The sequence below is a fragment of the Rhinatrema bivittatum genome, chromosome 2 (assembly GCF_901001135.1).
Source record: "Rhinatrema bivittatum chromosome 2, aRhiBiv1.1, whole genome shotgun sequence".
Lineage (NCBI taxonomy): Eukaryota > Metazoa > Chordata > Amphibia > Gymnophiona > Rhinatrematidae > Rhinatrema > Rhinatrema bivittatum.
The window spans coordinates 36,487,764-36,506,247 of record NC_042616.1 but is presented as its reverse complement, the minus strand read 5'-3'; the positions used below and the strand labels follow the sequence as shown (position 1 = coordinate 36,506,247).

Here is an 18,484-nt window from a genome sequence, read left to right as displayed (position 1 = left end):
TCGTCGTATTCCTTTCCAGATCATTTATATATATATTGAAAAGCACCGGTCCAAGTACAGATCCCTGAGGCACTCCACTGTTTACCCTTTTCCACTGAGAAAATAGACCATTTAATCCTACTCTCTGTTTCCTGTCTTTTAACCAGTTTGTAATTCTCGAAAGGATATCGCCTCCTATCCCATGACTTTTTAGTTTTCGTAGAAGCCTCTCATGAGGGACTTTGTCAAACGCCTTCTGAAAATCCAAATACACTACATCTACCAGTTCACCTTTATCCACATGTTTATTAACCCCTTCAAAAAAATGAAGCAGATTTGTTAGGCAAGACTTCCCTTGGGTAAATCCATGTTGACTTTGTCCCATTAAATCATGTCTTTCTATATGCTCTACGATTTTGATCTTGAGAATAGTTTCCACTATTCTTCCCAGCACTGAAGTCAGGCTCACTGGTCTATAGTTACCCGGATCGTCCCTGGAGCCTTTTTTAAATATTGGGGTTACATTGTGTTCCTGATTCCTGTGGTTCCCGGTTCCTGTTTTCTTCTTTCCTGTCTCGTCTATGTGTTGGACTGTTTGGATTTTGACTCTGCTTTGTTTGACTACTCTTCAACCTATCTCCAGCCCCGGACCTCTGCTGCGCCCGACTATGCCTGCCTTCTCCGTGCCCTGACCCTTGCCTTGATTGACTACACTATAGACCTCTCCGTGTCCAGAGTTCTACATCGCTTGCCAAGACCTCCGCCTGTCGCCGGCTCTGATCCTAGCCTGTCAGTGATGCCTCCTCTCGCCTATCCCCTGGACTTGGACTTACAAGGCTCCGGCCTTTCTTTGATTGAGCACCTCCAGTTACCTTCTGTTCCTTTGGCACCTGAGTTCCTGTACCGAACCCAGTCCAGAGTAAGACTACGCCACCTATTGGCTGCTGTCTCTGGGCTGAACCACTTCTCTTTACTAACTAACCTCAAGGCCCACCTAAGTCCTGCTGGGCCCGGCACTCAAAGGCTCAACCCGAGGGGAACGAGGGCTGGTATAGGTAAAGCTCCAGCGACCTCTAATTTCAGCCCACTCCACCTGCCGATGGTGGGGACCCATAAGTCCCTACCTATGGGTTGTGTCAACCCCACCTCCGCCCAAGGGTCCACCTCCGACACAACAAAGACTAGCTCTGTCCAGTAGGACTGTGAGCCTTACAAAGGTTCTGGGCTTTGTCAACTATTACTGCCACTTCACTGCATATTACTTGGCCATTGTGGCATCACTCGCTGCCCTCACTTGTAAGGGAGCTAACACGAAGGAGTGGCCTCACAGAGCTGTGGCAGCCTTTCAAGAACTAAAATATGCCTTCTTGAAGAAATCCTGCCTTCACCAGCTGGACCTTATGCGCCCATTCAGCCTGGAAGTGGACACCTCCACTCTTGGCATAGGGGCCATACTAAGCCAGTATTCAACTAAGAGGGTCCTCCATCCTGCTTGTTCTTCTCAAAGACGTTTTTGCCCACAGAACATAACTAAGGTATCGGTGATAGAGAATTCCTGGCAATCAAGCTACCACTAGAAGAGGGGTGCCAATGGCTTAGAGGTGCTCAGCACCATATCACTATATATACAGATCACAAAAATCTGGAACATCTTCATCATGCTGAACGATTGAACGCAGGACAGGCTCATTGGTCTCTGTTCTTCACACATTTTGATTTTGAACTGAGGTATCTTCCAGCTCTCAAAGATCTCCGAGCAGATGCTCTCTCACATCCCTTTCTGGTAGAGCACACTCCAGAGCCCACCAGACACATAACTGACCCTGGCCTCCACAACTGTCCCTCCAGGGAGAATGGTAGTTCCCCCTCAACTCCGTGAAAAGGTCCTGAAATGGTCCCATGATTCCCATGTTGCAGGTCACCCTGGATGGGCCCGAACTCCTGAACTCCTCCAACAATACTTTGGGGATTATTACAGCCATTGCCAGCACCCAGGGAACTCTGGATCCACTTGTCCACTGATTTTATGATGGATCCCCCCTTCTCAAATGGCGCCACCATAATCTGAGTGGTTATTGACCACATCTCAAAGATGGCTCATTCTGTCCCACTCCCGGGTCTCCCTTAAGCCTCAAAGCTAGCATGCATTTTTACTATGTCTTCCGTTTACACTGACTACTCAAGAACATCTTGTCAGACCAGCAAGTACAGTTCACGAAGAAGTGCTGGCATTCATTTTGTAAAAAATTCAATATTAACCTAGACTTCAAAACAGCATACCACCTACAGGTAAATGGACAGTCTGAATGCCCTCAGCCTGCCTCTGATGCCGCTATTCCTCTGGTCTCATACTGTTAGCCTCCAAAGCCGCTGCCTCCCCAGACCCTCTTAAGGTGCACATATGCCCAAACTCACTCCTCTTAAAGGGCCCATAGCGGGAAAAGACCAGCAGCGCCCGATGATATCACCAGCATGGGTCTATAAAATGCCATCCCAGCAGCTCCTCCTTGCTTTGGCAATAGGTCTATACCACATAGTAGAACAAGTTGCCTCAGTGTATTCCTGGTCTTCATTCTGGTTTTCTTGGTCTTTGTTCCTGAGTTCTTGGTCTTCATCTTCATCTTGTGGTTCGTCTTCAATTCTTCAATGTCTTCACTGCCTGCCTGTGCTGTTCCTTGTCTTCCTGCTTGCCTATCTGTCCCACCTGCCCTCGGATGGATCTCTGATTCTTACCTTGGCTTGCTAGATGCCTGACAATGCTTGAACTCCATTGATACTTACACCTGTTTGGATTACTTGAGCCATACCCCAAATAGTCAGGAAATAGCAGAGCATTTTTTGCCAGGCATTTGCTGTATTCCCAATGGGCTGAGGTCTGAAGAGGAATTGTATCATCAGGTACTGGTATTCTCAGTTTAGGATCAGGTTGGACTGTAGCCCAGCTGCTACGGATCTTAGAACAGTCCCATAATTTAAAATTGGGAAAGTGACATACAATACACTCTAAATAGTGCGATGGGTTCAGGATCTGGCATGCGGTACAGACAAAGAGTCATGTAGGGTCAGGAGTCCCTTGGGACACAAAGGCAGAGACACCACAGGGAATGTCGTTAGAAAAATAATGAGACTCTGTACCTGTTTCTATAACTTGGCAAGGAGCCTTGCCTCCACTCCTGTGGAGAGTTTATGGCTGGACTCAGGATACACACCCACAGATGTGGTACAGGAGTGCAAGGCTGGAACAAGGTCAATCTTCCACCTAGCCAGGCCCCTCCCCCACAGGTTAAGCTCTTGGGTTCTGGGATAAAGTAGGGCTTCTCTGCGGTGGCAGTACAACATGGCTGGAGGATGGGTGAGGCAAGGCTTGGGTAGGCTGAACGCAGAGGTCTGGGTTTTGGAACAGACATGGGGCTGAGGACTGGATACTGGAACATGCTGGACAAAGTGGGACAGGATATTAAACAGAGGCTAGGACTGGATACCAAAACAGATTTAAACAGAACACTTAACTAGGACTGGGACAGAATACATATACTGGTTGGATGGGATACTGAGCAGGGACTTGGGCTGGAAACAGACTGCGTCAAGACAAGACAATAACAAGGTAGGGAATGGATTCTAAGAACTGGACAGGGCAGAGCAGGACAAGAACAAACAAGGGCAGGACTAAATAAGTCAGATCAGGACAAGACTGATAAAAGACAACACAGATCAAAAAACAGTGAGGTCCAAAGGCAGCAATACAGAAGGCCCATAAGCCACTAAGCAAGGTAAGGCCTGAGTAGCCCACAGGGCAAGGTCCAAGTAGTCAGAAGACCCAGAGATCCAACAGCAAGGTAAGCAGCAAGAAACAAGAAGGCTCGGAGGCCACAAGACATGAAGCAAGGTAAGAGCCACCAGGTCAATGTAATCCTTTTGAGCACCTCTACCACTACTACTGCTGGCTCTGGTGCAGTTTCTATTACCGCACTACAACCACAGGCTTTTCCCAGCAGGATTCTTTAAGTATCTTTAAGCATCTCCATCTCCTCCACTCCACCCTGGGCCTCATTAACAAGGGGTTATATTTCTCAACCCTCATCTTTCTTCCCAGTGTCATTGGAGGTATGCTTGGGCTCCTCAATAACTAATAGTCCAGGTCCATAGGTCAGAAAACTCACATTTGTGACCTCTATATCTCGGTCCCTCTGCACTATCTTCTGCCTCCAGGAACATTGCCGACAGACATCGGCAACCTACAAGGCCATTGGCTGGGGGATCTGTAATGTATGACATTCTATACATTCTGCAGAAGCTATCATGGTGCAACCATACAAGGAAAGCTGGAGCCTCCCAGGATGGTAAAAGTACCGCATATTTCTCTTCTTTGATATAGGTCCAACAGTTCCCAGGGCTTCAGGGTCATTGTATCTGGCCCTGTCTAGGACTCTAACTCTGGTCAATAGTCCTCGTCTCTCCTCCAATTTAACCAGCTTCTTTTCCTCTTCCCTACAACGACTAACCGAGTCAGCTATCGTTACACCACATTGTGGGATCTCCGATTTGTCAGCTAACTTTAGCTGGATTATGTTCCACTTGCCGGCTTACTGAATATGCGCTCTGTAATAATAGCTTTCTAAATACATCTGAAACAGGAAGCCTATGAGGGAGTCAGTTGGAAAGTTAGATGACTGAGTGGTATAAGAGGTACTTAGGGAAGATAAGGCCATAGTGGAAAGGATAAAATTATTCTTTGCTTCAGTACTTCCTGAGGTGGATGATGGGGAGATACCCATGCAAGAAGTTTTATTTCATTGTGATGATTCGAAAGAACTGAAAAAAAATCAGAGCGTACCTGGAAGTTTTAATATGGAAAAAATGTAGCTGTTAAAATAAATTTTCTTTATTGATCTTTAAACTTTTATGTATTTGTAACAACGAGAATTTTTTTGGTGCTAGAGAGAAGACCTCAGTATTGGCAAGAGTTCTGAATTTTCAGAAACTTCTTATGGGCCAATTGTTGCAATCACTGGTCTTATACTCTCATTTTTAATTTTAATAAAATTGTTAAATATCTCAAAATGATATCTTGAATGTAGTTATATATTTCTAAATAATTCTTGTGACGGCGCTACTCAGTCTTTGTACAATAATGATTTTTACTCACTCCTATTATGAATTATAGGTTATTTCCATGGTAAATTTTATGTCCTGTTTTTTCACAAGTTGATCTCACTTGAGATGGACAGCAATGTTCTTTTTACAGAGCAGTGGTTTCTTCCCCCAATGAACACCCTTCCCATTCAGTTTGTTCCTGATGGTGGATGCATGAACCCTCACATTAGCTACAGAGAAAGAGACCTGCAGATCTTTAGATGTTAGTCTGGGGTTCTCCGGGACTTTGTAGATGATTTTTTTGATTTGCTCTTGGCAGGATAACCACAAAGAAATAAATAATTTAGGAGAGTCACTGTAGCTTCAGCGTTTCCGTTTGTAGATTTACCTGTCAGAGAGTGGATGGATGGAGCCCCAGGGTCTTCTAACCAGATCCAGACAGATGAGCATCTTTTTTTGTAAATCCTCTGAAATTTCTTTTAATCGTGGTATGATGAGTTCCCATTAACTTTTATGGTGAAGAGCAAATTCAAAACCTTTTGGACCTTTATACAGGACAGGAGGGCCAAAATCCATCATGCAGACTTACTCTGCAGGGTGGTTTACTTGTTACCCAATTATTTAAGAATCTCTCACTGCTGCTGCCACTGCTGGAGTGTTGATTTAGTGGCCCTGCTGCCGTTTATTAACCTGGCTTCCCAGGTGATCATACTGGGGGAGAAGGAAGGGGCAAGAGTGAGAGGATGTGTGTGTGTGTAGGGAGAGAAGAGTAATCTAAGGGAGGGAAAGGAAAGACAGGTGGGGATGAGGCAAGAAAGTGAGTGAAGAATGTAGAAGGAGGCAAGACAGTGTAATTTAAAATGTATAAACCTCTTCTGGACAAACTTGTAGAAAGTGATGCATAACATCACAGTTTCTCAGACCGCCAAGATCAGGGCTCTTGTTGGTTGAATAAAATGAAAAGCCTGGGAGTGGGTCACAAGTTGGTGGAATGGATTACAAATTGGTTGACCTCACAGATGACAGTGAGTAGTGGTCATTTAAACCTACTCTGAGGCGGGAAGAGTGATAAGTGGAGTGCCTCAGGGCTCGGTTCTGTTCAATATTTTTGTTAGTGATATTGCAGAGGTGTTAGAAAGAAAATTTTATCTTTTTATGGCTGACACTAAGTTCTGCATCAGACTGTATACACCTGATGGAGTAGAGAGAACAAGGTGTATGTGGTCAAACATTTGGCAGCTGGGATTCAGTGCAAAGAAGTGCAGAGTCCTGCATTTGGGATGCAGAAATTCAAAGGAGCTGATGTACATGATTGGGGAGTGAGCGACTGATGTGCTCGAACTGGGAGAGAGACTTTGGGGTGACAGTGACTGAAGATCTGAAGGTGGTGAAGCAATGTGACAAGGGGGTGGCTAAGGCCAGGGGGGATAACCAGCAGGAAATAGGAGGTGAATGCCCCTGTACAGGTCATCGGTGAGGCCTGACCTGGAGTGCTGTGTTCAGGGCTGGAGATTGCATCCCAAAAAGGAGAGAGACAGGATGGCAGAGGTCCACAGAAAGGCAACCAAAATGGCGTGTGGTTTGCACCAGACTGAAGGACCTGAACAATGTTTATATACACTAAGGAGAGATAGGGGAAATATGATAGGGACTTTTAAATATCTGAAAGATATTAATAATGCACAAGAATCAAACCATTTCCAATTTTAAAAAAAACTGTAGAAGTAGGGGTCATGACATGAGACTCCGAGGGGGCAGACAGAGGAGCAACATCAGGAAGTATTTCATCACAGAAAGGTGGTGGATGCATGGCATAACCTCCTGGAAGAGGTGCTAAAAACAAGAATGGTAAAGGAATTCAAAAGTGCAGGGGACAAACAGAGGTTTCCTAGTGGCTGGAGGAAGGAAGATAAGGGGTTGAAATGTTGATGTAACATTTCTGAATGGTGGTAACCTGCACAAAGCAGCAGTTACAAACTAAACACCTTGCTGAGCAGCCTGAATGGACCATTTGGGTCTTTATCTGCCATAATTTATTATATTACTGTACTATGGGGTACCGTCTCTCTGAGGTCTCTCCCTCCACTGATGCTGCTATCACCTGATCCATGTAAGTATGGCAGTCACTGCTACAGTTCTCACCTCCTCCAGTATTAGCAGGGCACAAGTGTCTGTACAGGGATGGACCCAAAAAACAGACTGGAAGCAGATCCAAGATGGCTGTGCAGCGACCAAAAAAAAAACAGAACAGGATCGGTGTATGTAAAAGAGCCTTTATTCTGACAAAATGCAAGCCCAGCTCTGGCCTAGTTTCCAATTAAAGTCACTTCTTTAAAGTTTTTCCTTTTAAGTCACACTAAGATTTGTTTTGTTTGACGAGTATCAAATACCACCTCATTTGCCACCAAATTACAACACCCTACCCATATCTACGTGTGCGCAATTCATTCTGTTCTTTTGGTGCTTCTTCTGTTTCCATTATGATGCACACACACATAGGTTTATTCTTATTTTTATGAATACACATTTATGTGTTGATGTATACCTTTTATGTTTTCTGTTACATGTAATCTTTAAACATACATACATGTGTTATATTGTTTTCTATATGTATGTTTTAATTTCAATATTTATTTTAATTTTAGTAGCCCCTGAGGCAGCTCTCCATAAAGAGTGAAACTCGGCCAGAGTCGGGCTTGCATTTTGTCAGAATAAAGGCTCTTTTACATACACCGATCCTGTTCTCCAGTTTTTTTTTTGGTCGCTACATAAGTGTCTATACATAGACATATACATAGATGAGGAGACGTCATCTGTGTTTCCAAAATACTGAAATGTACCAGTATTTGTGGGTCCCACCCCGGAGTGCCCTCAATGTGCCTTTTTTGTTCGGGTGTAGCTTTCTGCACGACAGCACACGCCCCTGCCTTCGTGCTGGCTACTTATGCGTATGTCCACTTATTTTACGTGCCCGAACCCAGCGCATATCTTTGAGGATTGACCCCAAAATGAAAACAAAGGAGGATTTTTCTGCAATTTATCTTTCTGATTTTCGGAACAGGAAAGAACAACAGGGATCCGGTTAATAAAGTACTCTTCTGACTCTTTTGCATTCAGGAATCCCATAGTCCACTCAGATTTTTACTGGCCTCCGGCCAACACGGTCTGCTGATCTCCTCCGGGGCCTGTGCAGAACTGAGGAAAACCCTTTCCCTGTCCCAGATCTCTTGCTGGCTATGTGATGCTCTTCCAAGGGCAGTTCCTTCCGAGCATATGACTTGCCCTCAAGCATGGCTGCTGGTCAGCAACAGCATCCAACTGAGCATGCTCCGTGCCCTTCTCTCTTCAATCTTCTTAAAGGGAAACTCACTTTTCGAATGCAGTCCAGGGGTTATGTAAAGTGCGTCCGCCAGCAGGAAGAGGAGCTGCCCATGTGCTGGAGGCATAGAGAGAGAGAGACACAAAGAGTCTTTTCTTCTTTCATCCTTTTCATTTGCAGATTTAAAGTTGGAAACCTGAAATCTTCAGCCCCCAAATCTCAGTTTCTGCCCTCTCCCTGCCCCGGAGCTGCCCTGCAAGAGGCAAACACTCAACTCTTCCCCAGCCTGAGAAAGAGCCCCCAACTCATTTGTTAAACTGAAAGCAGCAAAAGCAGAGAGGAAAATGCCTGCAGGAGCTTCTGCTCAGGTAGGAGATTGCCCCCGACTTCCTTCCCTCTCTGTACAAACCCTGCTGCAGCTCTCTAGCCTGGGACATTGCAGTTTATAGGACCCTGAGCAGAAAAGAGACTTTGGGACCTTCTCGAGAGTAAGGAGGGAGATCAGGAATCCCCAAAAAGCAAGACTTTCTATCCCAGATTCTGTGTGTAACTGGTTGCCAGTTCATATAATCTTGCTCTGGTACACTTGTTATGTGACTGAGAATTATTTACACCCAGAAACCTCTCCCCCTGCCCTGCTGAGCCTCAGCACTGGGAGCTCTCCTGATGGATGTGAAGCAGAAGGTGCTGAAAATGTTTCCGGTTTGTGTTTCAGGTCCCAGTAACCTTTGAGGACATCGCTGTCTATTTCTCCCAGGAGGAGTGGGAGGATTTAGATAACAGGCAGAAGGAGCTTTACAAGGAGGTGATGAAGGAGAATTATCAGATGCTCAGCTCATTAGGTAAGAAGGGATATTTTATCTTTTCTTTTTTTTTTCAGAAAAATATTTGTGGGAGGGGGAGGAACAGAATATTATTTGATTATAAATTGAGTGAAAAGCCTCTGTTATTGCAGTTGACTATAATCCAGGTCTTTTCTGTGATATTTTCCAATATGAATGACATCCTGACCAGAAAGAGAGAGACTAAGAGGGTGGGGCAGAAACAAAGAAAGAAAGAAGAGGCTTAAACTGGAAATGATAAAGTCACAAGAGAAAGGTAGAAAGGGCTAAAATATGTGGAGGAGGATAGTGACGGGGCTGAAGGAAGAGGGAGAGAAAGATGGGTGAGAGGAACAGGACCACGGTAGAGGAGAACAATGAATATATAGGAGAGGGATGGGAGAGAATGAAGGGAATGTGAGAGCGTGTGATAGAGGGCAGTAGAAAGGGTAAAGGGATGAAGGACAGAAAAAAATTCAGGAACAATTTAGCTGTGAAGGAAAGAGAAAATGGGAAGAGAGAAAGTTGAGGATAAAAGGAGAAATATAGGAGGATGTTGGGGGAATGGGTGGGACAGGGGACAGTCATAAGAACAGGGGAAAGGAGCAGGAAATATAAAGAATGAAGGAAAGGTAAGGGAGAAAAAACAGAGTAAGCATAAAATGGATGAGGGAGAGAGGAAGAGAGCAGACTTAACAGACACAAGGTCCTCGTGTCACAATCCAGCCTGAAGATGGTTTCAGTGTGGCCCACCAGCTGCACTGCTGTCACTTCTCGCTCTCCCCATCTTCTCTTATCTTGTTTGATTGTTCCTGAGGGAGGGGAAGCTGCTGATCCTGACTGAGATGTTTAATTATGAAAACTTCAGGGGAAGGGAAGAGGGGCTTATGGACCTGTGCCCTGGATATTATAAGTAGATGCACAGATGATCAAGTGCTTGGGATCTTTCCAAGTCACATTTTTAACAATATGCTTAATAGCCACTGCTCGTTGCCGGCATTAGCAGCTTGGGATCTGTTTAGTGTTTGGGTACTTGCCAGGTACTTGTGACTTGGATTGGCCACTGTTGGAAACAGAATACTGTGCTTGATGGACCCTTGGTCTGACTCAGTATGGCAATTCTTATGTTCTTATGTTATGCTGAACATATGAACCCTTTTACCCTGATGAAGTCTCAGAGTGAGTAAAAACATACTGTGGCTGTGAGCGCTAGAAATCATATTGAGTTAGAGTCTATGATGAACTGTTTATTGATTACTTCCCAAAAGCCACTTGGGAATAGTGATCATAACATGATCAAATTTGACTTATAACTAGAGGGAGGTCACTAAAGAAAAATACTTCAACAGCATTTAATTTTCAAAAGGGTGACTATGATAAAAAGAGGAAAAAACTGAAAGAAGCAGCCAAAAGGTTAAGACATTACATCGGTCATGGATGTTACTACCCTTAGAACATAAGAACATGCCATACTGGGTCAGACCAAGGGTCCATCAAGCCCAGAATCCTGTTTCCAACTGTGGCCAATCCAAGCCACAAGTACCTGGCAAGTACCCAAAAACTAAGTCTATCCTATGCTACTGCCAATAATAGCAGTGGCTATTCCCTAAGTCAACTTGATTAATAGCAGGTAATGGACTTCTCCTCCAAGAACTTATACAAACCTTTTTTAAACCCAGCTACACTAACTGCACTAACCACATCCTCTGGCAACAAATTCCAGAGTTTAATTGTGCGTTGAGTGAAAAAGAACTTTCTCCGATTAGTTTTAAATCTGCTACATGCTAACTTCATGGAGTGCCCCCTAGTCCTTCTATTATCCAAAAGAATAAATAACCGATTCACATTTACCCATTCTAGACCACTCATGATTTTAAACACCTCTATCATATCCTCCCTCAGCCGTCTCTTCTCCAAGCTGAACAATCCTAACCTCTTAAGTCTTTCCTCATAGGGGAGCTGGTCCATCCCCTTTATCATTTTGGTCGCCCTTCTCCATCACAACTATATCTTTTTTGAGATGCGGCGACCAGAATTGTACACAGTATCTCACCATGGAGTGATACAGAGACAATATAGGCTTTATCCTATTTTCTTCTGATGGATCCTTCTTCCAATTTTTTAATGAAGATCTTTTGGCTAAAATAGCTTCTTTCACCTCCCCTTTTAACCATGCCGGTAATCGTTTTGCCTTCCTTCCACTTTTCTTAATGTGTGGTATACATCTGGATTGTGCTTCTAGGATGGTATTTTTTAACAATGAACACGCCTCTTGCACACTTTTTACCTTTGTAGCTGCTCCTTTCAGTCTTTTTCTATTTTACTCATTTTATCAAAGTTTCCCTTTTGAAAGTTTAGCACAAGAGCTGTGGATTTGCATACTGTCCCCCTTCCAGTCATTAATTCAAATTTGATCATATTATGATCACTATTGCCAAGCGGCCCCACCATAGTTACCTCTCTCACCAAATCCTGTGCTCCACTGAGAATTAGATCTAAAATTGCTCCCTCTCTTGTCGGTTCCTGAACCAATTGCTCCATAAAACTGTCATTTATTCCATCCAGGAACTTTATCTCCCTAGCATGTACTGATGATACATTTACCCAGTCAATATTGGGGTAATTGAAATCTCCCATTATTAATTATATTAATATTTATATTAATTATACCAATTTGACTTCCGCACAGTCTTACAAGCAACTATTTTATCAAAGATTGATTACTGCAATGCACTGCTACTAGGTTTACCTAAAACTACAATTCAACCTTTGCAAATGTTACAAAATGCAGCTGCCCGCATCATCACCGACACAAGCCGCCATGAGCACATCACTCCAGCACTTCAGTCTTTGCACTGGCTACCCGTGGCTTCCAGGATAATATATAAATCCATGACGCTTATACATAAAGCCATTCACAACAGAGATATGCTCTGGTTCACCGATCATCTACAATTCAAAACATCAATCCGCCCAACTAGATTCCAGCATTTAGCTAAACTGAAGATCCCCGTGCCTAATCTGACCAATCTTTCTTCTACGAAAGAACGTTCATTCATCATTGCTGGATCCACAATATGGAACACCATGCCCTCTGAATTATGCCAGGAACTCTGCCACAAAAAATTTAAACAAAACTTAAAAACCTGGTTATTTAAAAAAGCCTACTATTAATGAACTGAGTCTTCTTCTATTCATCCTAGTTTATTTCCACAGACACTCATATATTGATTTTTATTCTCTTAATACAAAGTTATACATGGTATTGTATTCTTTCAGTTATGATGTTATATTGTAAAGCGCTATGCTGATTTAATGTTTGAATGTAAACCGAGGTGATGTTACGTACGTGCCCCGGTATATAAAAATCTGTTAAATAAATAAATAAAATAAATTAATGCACTACCAATTTGGTTAGCTTCCCTAATTTCTCTTAGCATTTCACTGTCCGTCTCACCATCTTGACCAGGTGGATGGTAGTATACTCCTATCACTTTACTCTTCCCCAACACACAAGGGATTTCTACCCATAAAGATTCGATTGTGCATTTAGTCTCATGCAGGATGTTTATCCTATTGGGCTCTATGCCATCCTGGACATAAAGCACCACCCTGCCTCCCGGATGCTCCTCTCTGTCATTGCGATATAATTTGTACCCCCTTATAGCACTGTCCCATTGGTTATCCTCCTTCCACCATGTCTCTGAGATGCCAATTAAGTCTATGTCATCATTCACTGCTATACAATCTAATTCTCCCATCTTACTTCTTAGACTTCTGGCATTAGCATACAAAATTTAAAAGTTTGTATTTTGTTGGTATTTTCATTCTGATTTTTAATTGATAGGGATAAATTGAAATATTTTAGCTCAGGTGAGTTTTTAGTTACAGGCACTTGGACTACTTTTCTTCTTATTGGAACCTCACTGTCGGGATGCCCTAATTCTAATGCATCATTAGTATCCTTTGAAGATACCTCCCTCCGAGCCGTGCGCTGCTGAGTGACTGTCAGCTTTCCCCTTTGTTCTAGTTTAAAAGCTGCTCTATTTCCTTTTTAAAGGTTAGCACCAGCAGTCTGGTTCCACCCTGATTAAGGTGGAGCCCATCCCTTCGGAAGAGAATCCCCCTTCCCCAAAAAGTTCCCCAGTTCCTAACAAAACTGAATCCCTCCTCCCTGCATCATCGTCTCACCACGCATTGAGACTCCGGAGCTCTGCATGCCTCTGGTGACCTGCGCGTGTAACAGGGAGCATTTCAGAGAATGCTACCCTGGAGGTTCTGGATTTAAGCTTTCTACCTAAGAGCCTAAATTTGGCTTCCAGAACCTCCCTCCCACATTTTCCTATGTCGTTGGTGCCTTAAGAGAATCATGGAAGTATCATGCATAGAGTGGTAGATACTACAATAAGAAGCTTGCTGGGCAGACTGGATGGACCATGTGGTCCTTTTCTGCCATAATTACTGAGTTATGTTATGTATGCTTGTTTAAAAATACCATCTTGGAAGCCCAGATCAGATGTATTTCAAGCATTAGAAACAGCAGAAGGAAGGCTAATCGACTTCCAGCATGGTTAAAAGGTGAGGTGAGAGAGGCTGTAATAGCTAAAAGAACTTCTTTCAAGAAATGGAAAAAGGATTTGAATGAAAAAAACCCCAAAAAATAGGAAACTGCACAAGCACTGGCATATGCTCGCTCTCTCTCTCCTACACACATACAGACATGCAAGCTCTCTCTCTCTCCCACACAGTCTTGCTCCCCTTCCCCCCACTTCTCAACAATCTTGGTCCCAACCCCCTCTCCCCTTCCAGATCCCCCACTCCCCAGCAGTCTTACTGAACAGGCCCTCCTCTTCCAGACCTCCACTTCCCAGCAGTCTTGCTCCCCAGCCTTTTTTCCCCTCCCACACCTTCTCACTCACAATCCCCTCACTCACCGCAGGTGCTAGTGCATGATTTCCTTAACGCTGCTCGCCCCCACGGTGCTACAGCAATCCCCTCACTCACCCTCCCTGCTCCTGAAGAACGGAAGGATCGGGCCTGGCAGCGCGGGCTGCTTCCTCCCTTCCAGCTGCCGGTGCCCGAGTCATCAGATGCCGACAGCTGAGGAAGAAGAAGCAGCCCGCACTGCAAGGCCTGATCCTTCGGTTCTTCAGGAGCAGGGAGGGTGAGTGAGGGGATCGCAGTAGCGTTCTCGAAATCATGCGCAGTCCCACTGCCACCAATGAGGCTTCTCCCATTGTAGGCGTCTTCCTGTTCCGACGCCTATGAGTGGAAAAGCAGCGCGGCTCCGCCAGAATCCTCAGCGAGACTGGCGGGCCGCGTTGCTTTTCCATTTACTGAGACCCCACATGACAGCGGCGCTATGGTACCTTTTGGTACGGCGCCTGTGGCCGTGACCATATTGGCCATAGCCGCGCTTCGGCTCTGCAAAAAAGACATAACAAAATTAGAAAAGTTACAGAGAAGGACAACCAAAATGATAAAAGAGATGGGAATGATTCCTCTCTGAGGAAAGGCTAAAGAGGTTAGGACTCTTCAGCTAGAAGAGAGCTGATAGGAGATATGATAGAGGTCTATCAAATATTGAGTGGAGTGAAACGAGTAAAAATGAATCAGTTGTTTACTCTTTCAAAAAGTACAAAGGATGGGGGACACACAATGAGGTTACTAAGATGGAGATTTAAAACTAACAAGAGAGAATATTTTTTTGCTCAATGCATAATTAAGAACATAAGCTCTAGAATTCTTTTCCAGAGGATGGCGTGAAAGATGTTAGTGTAGCTGCATTTAAAAAAAGGTTTAGACAAGTTCCTGGAAGAAAAGTCTGTAAAACCATTATCAAGATGCAGCTGCATTTGGCAATTTTGATCTCACCCCATCAATTTATGGGGTTCAACATCGATTTATTTTTGGAAAAGGCCGGGTTGATTGGTAAAAAGGTAAATGCTCTCTGCATGGGTCAGCAGCCAACATCCCCACCTGGATTGTAGGTTTCATAGAATGGTGAAACCTCTGACCTTTGAATATCTCACAGCTAAATTTTGTTCCCAGAAGTGGTTTAATACTATGCTGAGTGTTTGGGACAACTGTCTTGCTTATCTCTCTCCAGCGGTTTGGAATACTATATGTTCCCCAATGAATCACTCAATATATATTGGAGCTAGTTATTATTTACAATCTTCTCTTTCGTTATATTACTTGCTCCATATCAGTCTCTCTTTCTTCTTCTTCTTATTGTCTCCATTTTCATTCATTTCTTTTCTATAATTGTATGCAGGGGGGAGGGGGAAAACAGGGAGTTTATAGAAGCTATGTTTATGTTCTAAGAGACTTCACTGCTGTTGTAAGCGATTTCCAAGTGTATATTTGGTGTTTCTTATTGCTTGTTTCTTTTCTGTTTTTTTAATGCTTCAAAATTCAATAAATGTGACTGGGAAAAAAAAAGATGCAATTGCAGAAATCCACTGCTTATCCCCAGAACTAGCAACATGGAATGTCTCTACTTCTTGGGATCCTTATAGGTGCTTGTGACTTGGATTTTCCACTGTTGGAAACAGGTTATTGGGTTTGATGGACCTTTGGTCTGACCCAGTATGGCAAATCTCATGTTCTTATGATTACTTTCCAAAAGCATGTTGATATGCAATAAGGTTACAAACTATGGAAAAGTCATTCTTGCGTAGCTGCTTTTATTGTTTATTATGGAGCTCCAGAAAGTAACCAGTGATATTGTGTGCTAAGCACTGGTTACTCTGTGAAACCCAATGCAATGTTCTTACCCCAGGAACAGGCTCTCCATCCGTCACCCCTGAGATTATATCCCACATTGAACGAGGGGAAGAGCCGTACATCAGGGATGAGCCGGGATCAAAGGAAAGAAAAACTGGAAAAAGCAGCTGCTCAGGTGAGTGCAGGAATAATCTTCATTGTGCTGCTTATGAGATGTTTTTGATCATTTTAGTCAATTTTCAGAATTCAAGTTGAACATCTCAAAAGTCCGAGCTCCTGGTTTAACCAAAGTCGATACGGATCTGATAGGAGGATGATTTTCTTGTCAAATGGGCTTCTGATGCGTTCAAATATTTGGGTATTTACTCGCCAGAAGGTCTGGACTCGGACCCCGCTGGTGTTTTGATTCTCGGACCGGTTTGGACTCTTCCTCGTCTCCGTCTTCAGACTGTCTCGACCTGCTGGAGGCGCCAGCCGTCTGGAACCCACGACCTGCAGGAGGCGCCTGCATCCAGACTTTCTACAGTCTTCAGAGGAGTCGCCTAAGTCCCAGCGGCCGGACCCCTATGGGCTCCTCCTGGGGGGGTCGCGTGCTTCCAGGGTGAAGACTTCTAGCAAGTCTCTACAGTCCAAGAGGCCTCGCCCTTCGACGGTAGTCCTCTACCTCGAAACAAGGGTCCACTTCCATAACAGCAAACTGGTCAAAGAAATGAAAACAAACGTTCTCCTAATAATTTGTGGAAAAATATTTTTAAGAAATTTGGAGGAAATCCAGAAGTCTTGCCCTTCTTATTCATTCAGGGCAACAATTTTTTCCTGGCAGGAGAACAGATGAAGAATTTCTTTAGTTGGGCGAAATTGGGGATTACACAAATAAAACACCTGTTAGAACCCAATGGCGGGATATTGATGTTCAACAATTGAAGGATTGTTATGCCTATAATCATGCTGTCCACTTTGCTTATTTATAACTGAGACACTATAAAGGAGTTATAAAATGCACTCAATTTGATTCTGATCTGTTCTGTAAAATAGAACACTTATAGTTGGTGTAAGAAGTGGAAACGGTTTCCGTTTCAAAACTTCGAACGGTTTTTCAAACAGCAGACATGTCCAATTCTTGTAGTGACTTGGCTTTATCATTTATACTGTCGGCGAACACCTTATTAGGTTGTTTTAAAAGATAAGAGGCCTCACAGGGAATGAATACCTCAGAGAGAGATTTTTTAATTCTTGCATAGGGCTTACATTACTCCTCTTAACAGCTAACATGGGAACATAGAAAATAGAAATGTCAGCAGAAAAGGACCAAATGGTCCATCCAGACTGCCCAGCAAACTTATGGTAGTATCTGTGCGTCGTGCAGGTTATTTCCATTCTTATCAGTTTCCCAGACCATAAAGGTCAGGGCTCTTGTTGGTTGCTGTCTGAATCTAATTCCCTGTTCCCTCTTCCACTGAAACAGAGAGCAATGATGGAGTTCAATTGACAGTATGAAGGCTTATTTGTTAAAGGAAGTAACTGCCACCCCAGCAAGTTACCCCCATGCACTCTTGTCATCATTTCCATCCTCCAGCCTTTAGGGATTCACAGTGTTTATCCAATGCCCTTTTCAATTCTTTCACTGTTTTTGTCTTTACCACCTCTTCCAGAAGGGCATTCCAGGTATCCACCCTCTCCGTGAAGAAATATTTCCTGATGTTGGTTCTGAGTCTTCCTCCCTGGAGTTTCATTTCATGACTCCTAGTTCTACTGATTTCCTTTCACCGGAAAAGGTTTGTCAATTGTGCATCAGTAAAACCTTTCAGGCATCTAAAGGTCTGTATCATACCCCCCCCCCCCTGCACCTCCTCTCCTCCAGGGTATACATGTTTAGATCCTTTCCTCATAAGTAATTTGATGGAGACCCCCCACCATTTTGGTCGCCTTTCTCTGGACCGCCTTCATCCTGTCTCTGTCCCTTTTGAGATACGGTCTCCAGAACTGAAGACAATACTCCAGGTGAGGCCTCACCAAAGACCTGTACAAGGGTATTATCACCTCCTTTTTCTTTCTGGCTATTCCTCTCTATATGCAGCCCAGCATTCTTCTGTGTTTAGCTATCGCCTTCTCACGTTGTCTCACCATTTTTGGATCACTAGACACTATCACTGTGATCTGTAAGGTTAGTGAAGAGTATATTGACCTATCATGAGCAGGGAAATTGGGACTGAATGACCTACTATCACCCCAAGGTCCCCCTCTTGGTCCGTGCATAACAGCCTTTCACTCCCCATCACATACAGCTCTCTTGGACTACTGCACCCTAGATGAATGACTCTGCACTTCTTGGCATTGAATCCACCTGCCATATCTTCATCCCTGTTAAAGCTTCCTTAAATCACATTTCATTCTCTCTGCTCTTTTCGGAGTGTCCACTGTGTTGCAGATCTTAGTATTATCCGCAAATAGACAAACTTTACATTCTATCCCTTCTGCAATGTTGCTCACGAAGATATTAACCAGAACTGGTCCGAACACCAATTCTTGTGGCACTCCGCTT

At 43.8% G+C, this 18,484-nt stretch overlaps 1 protein-coding gene across 1 annotated transcript in view; it reads left to right on the top strand.

Moving 5' to 3' along the window:
- Positions 1 to 8,243: 8,243 nt before the first annotated feature.
- LOC115083822 (zinc finger protein 271-like) overlaps positions 8,244 to 18,484 on the top strand; it is a 103,631-nt gene continuing 93,390 nt past the window's right edge. Inside the window, exon 1 of the mRNA XM_029587846.1 lies at positions 8,244 to 8,760. Coding sequence (XP_029443706.1) covers positions 8,737 to 8,760 — 24 coding nt within the window. The 5' untranslated portion in view covers positions 8,244 to 8,736. The remainder of the gene's footprint in view (positions 8,761 to 18,484) is intronic.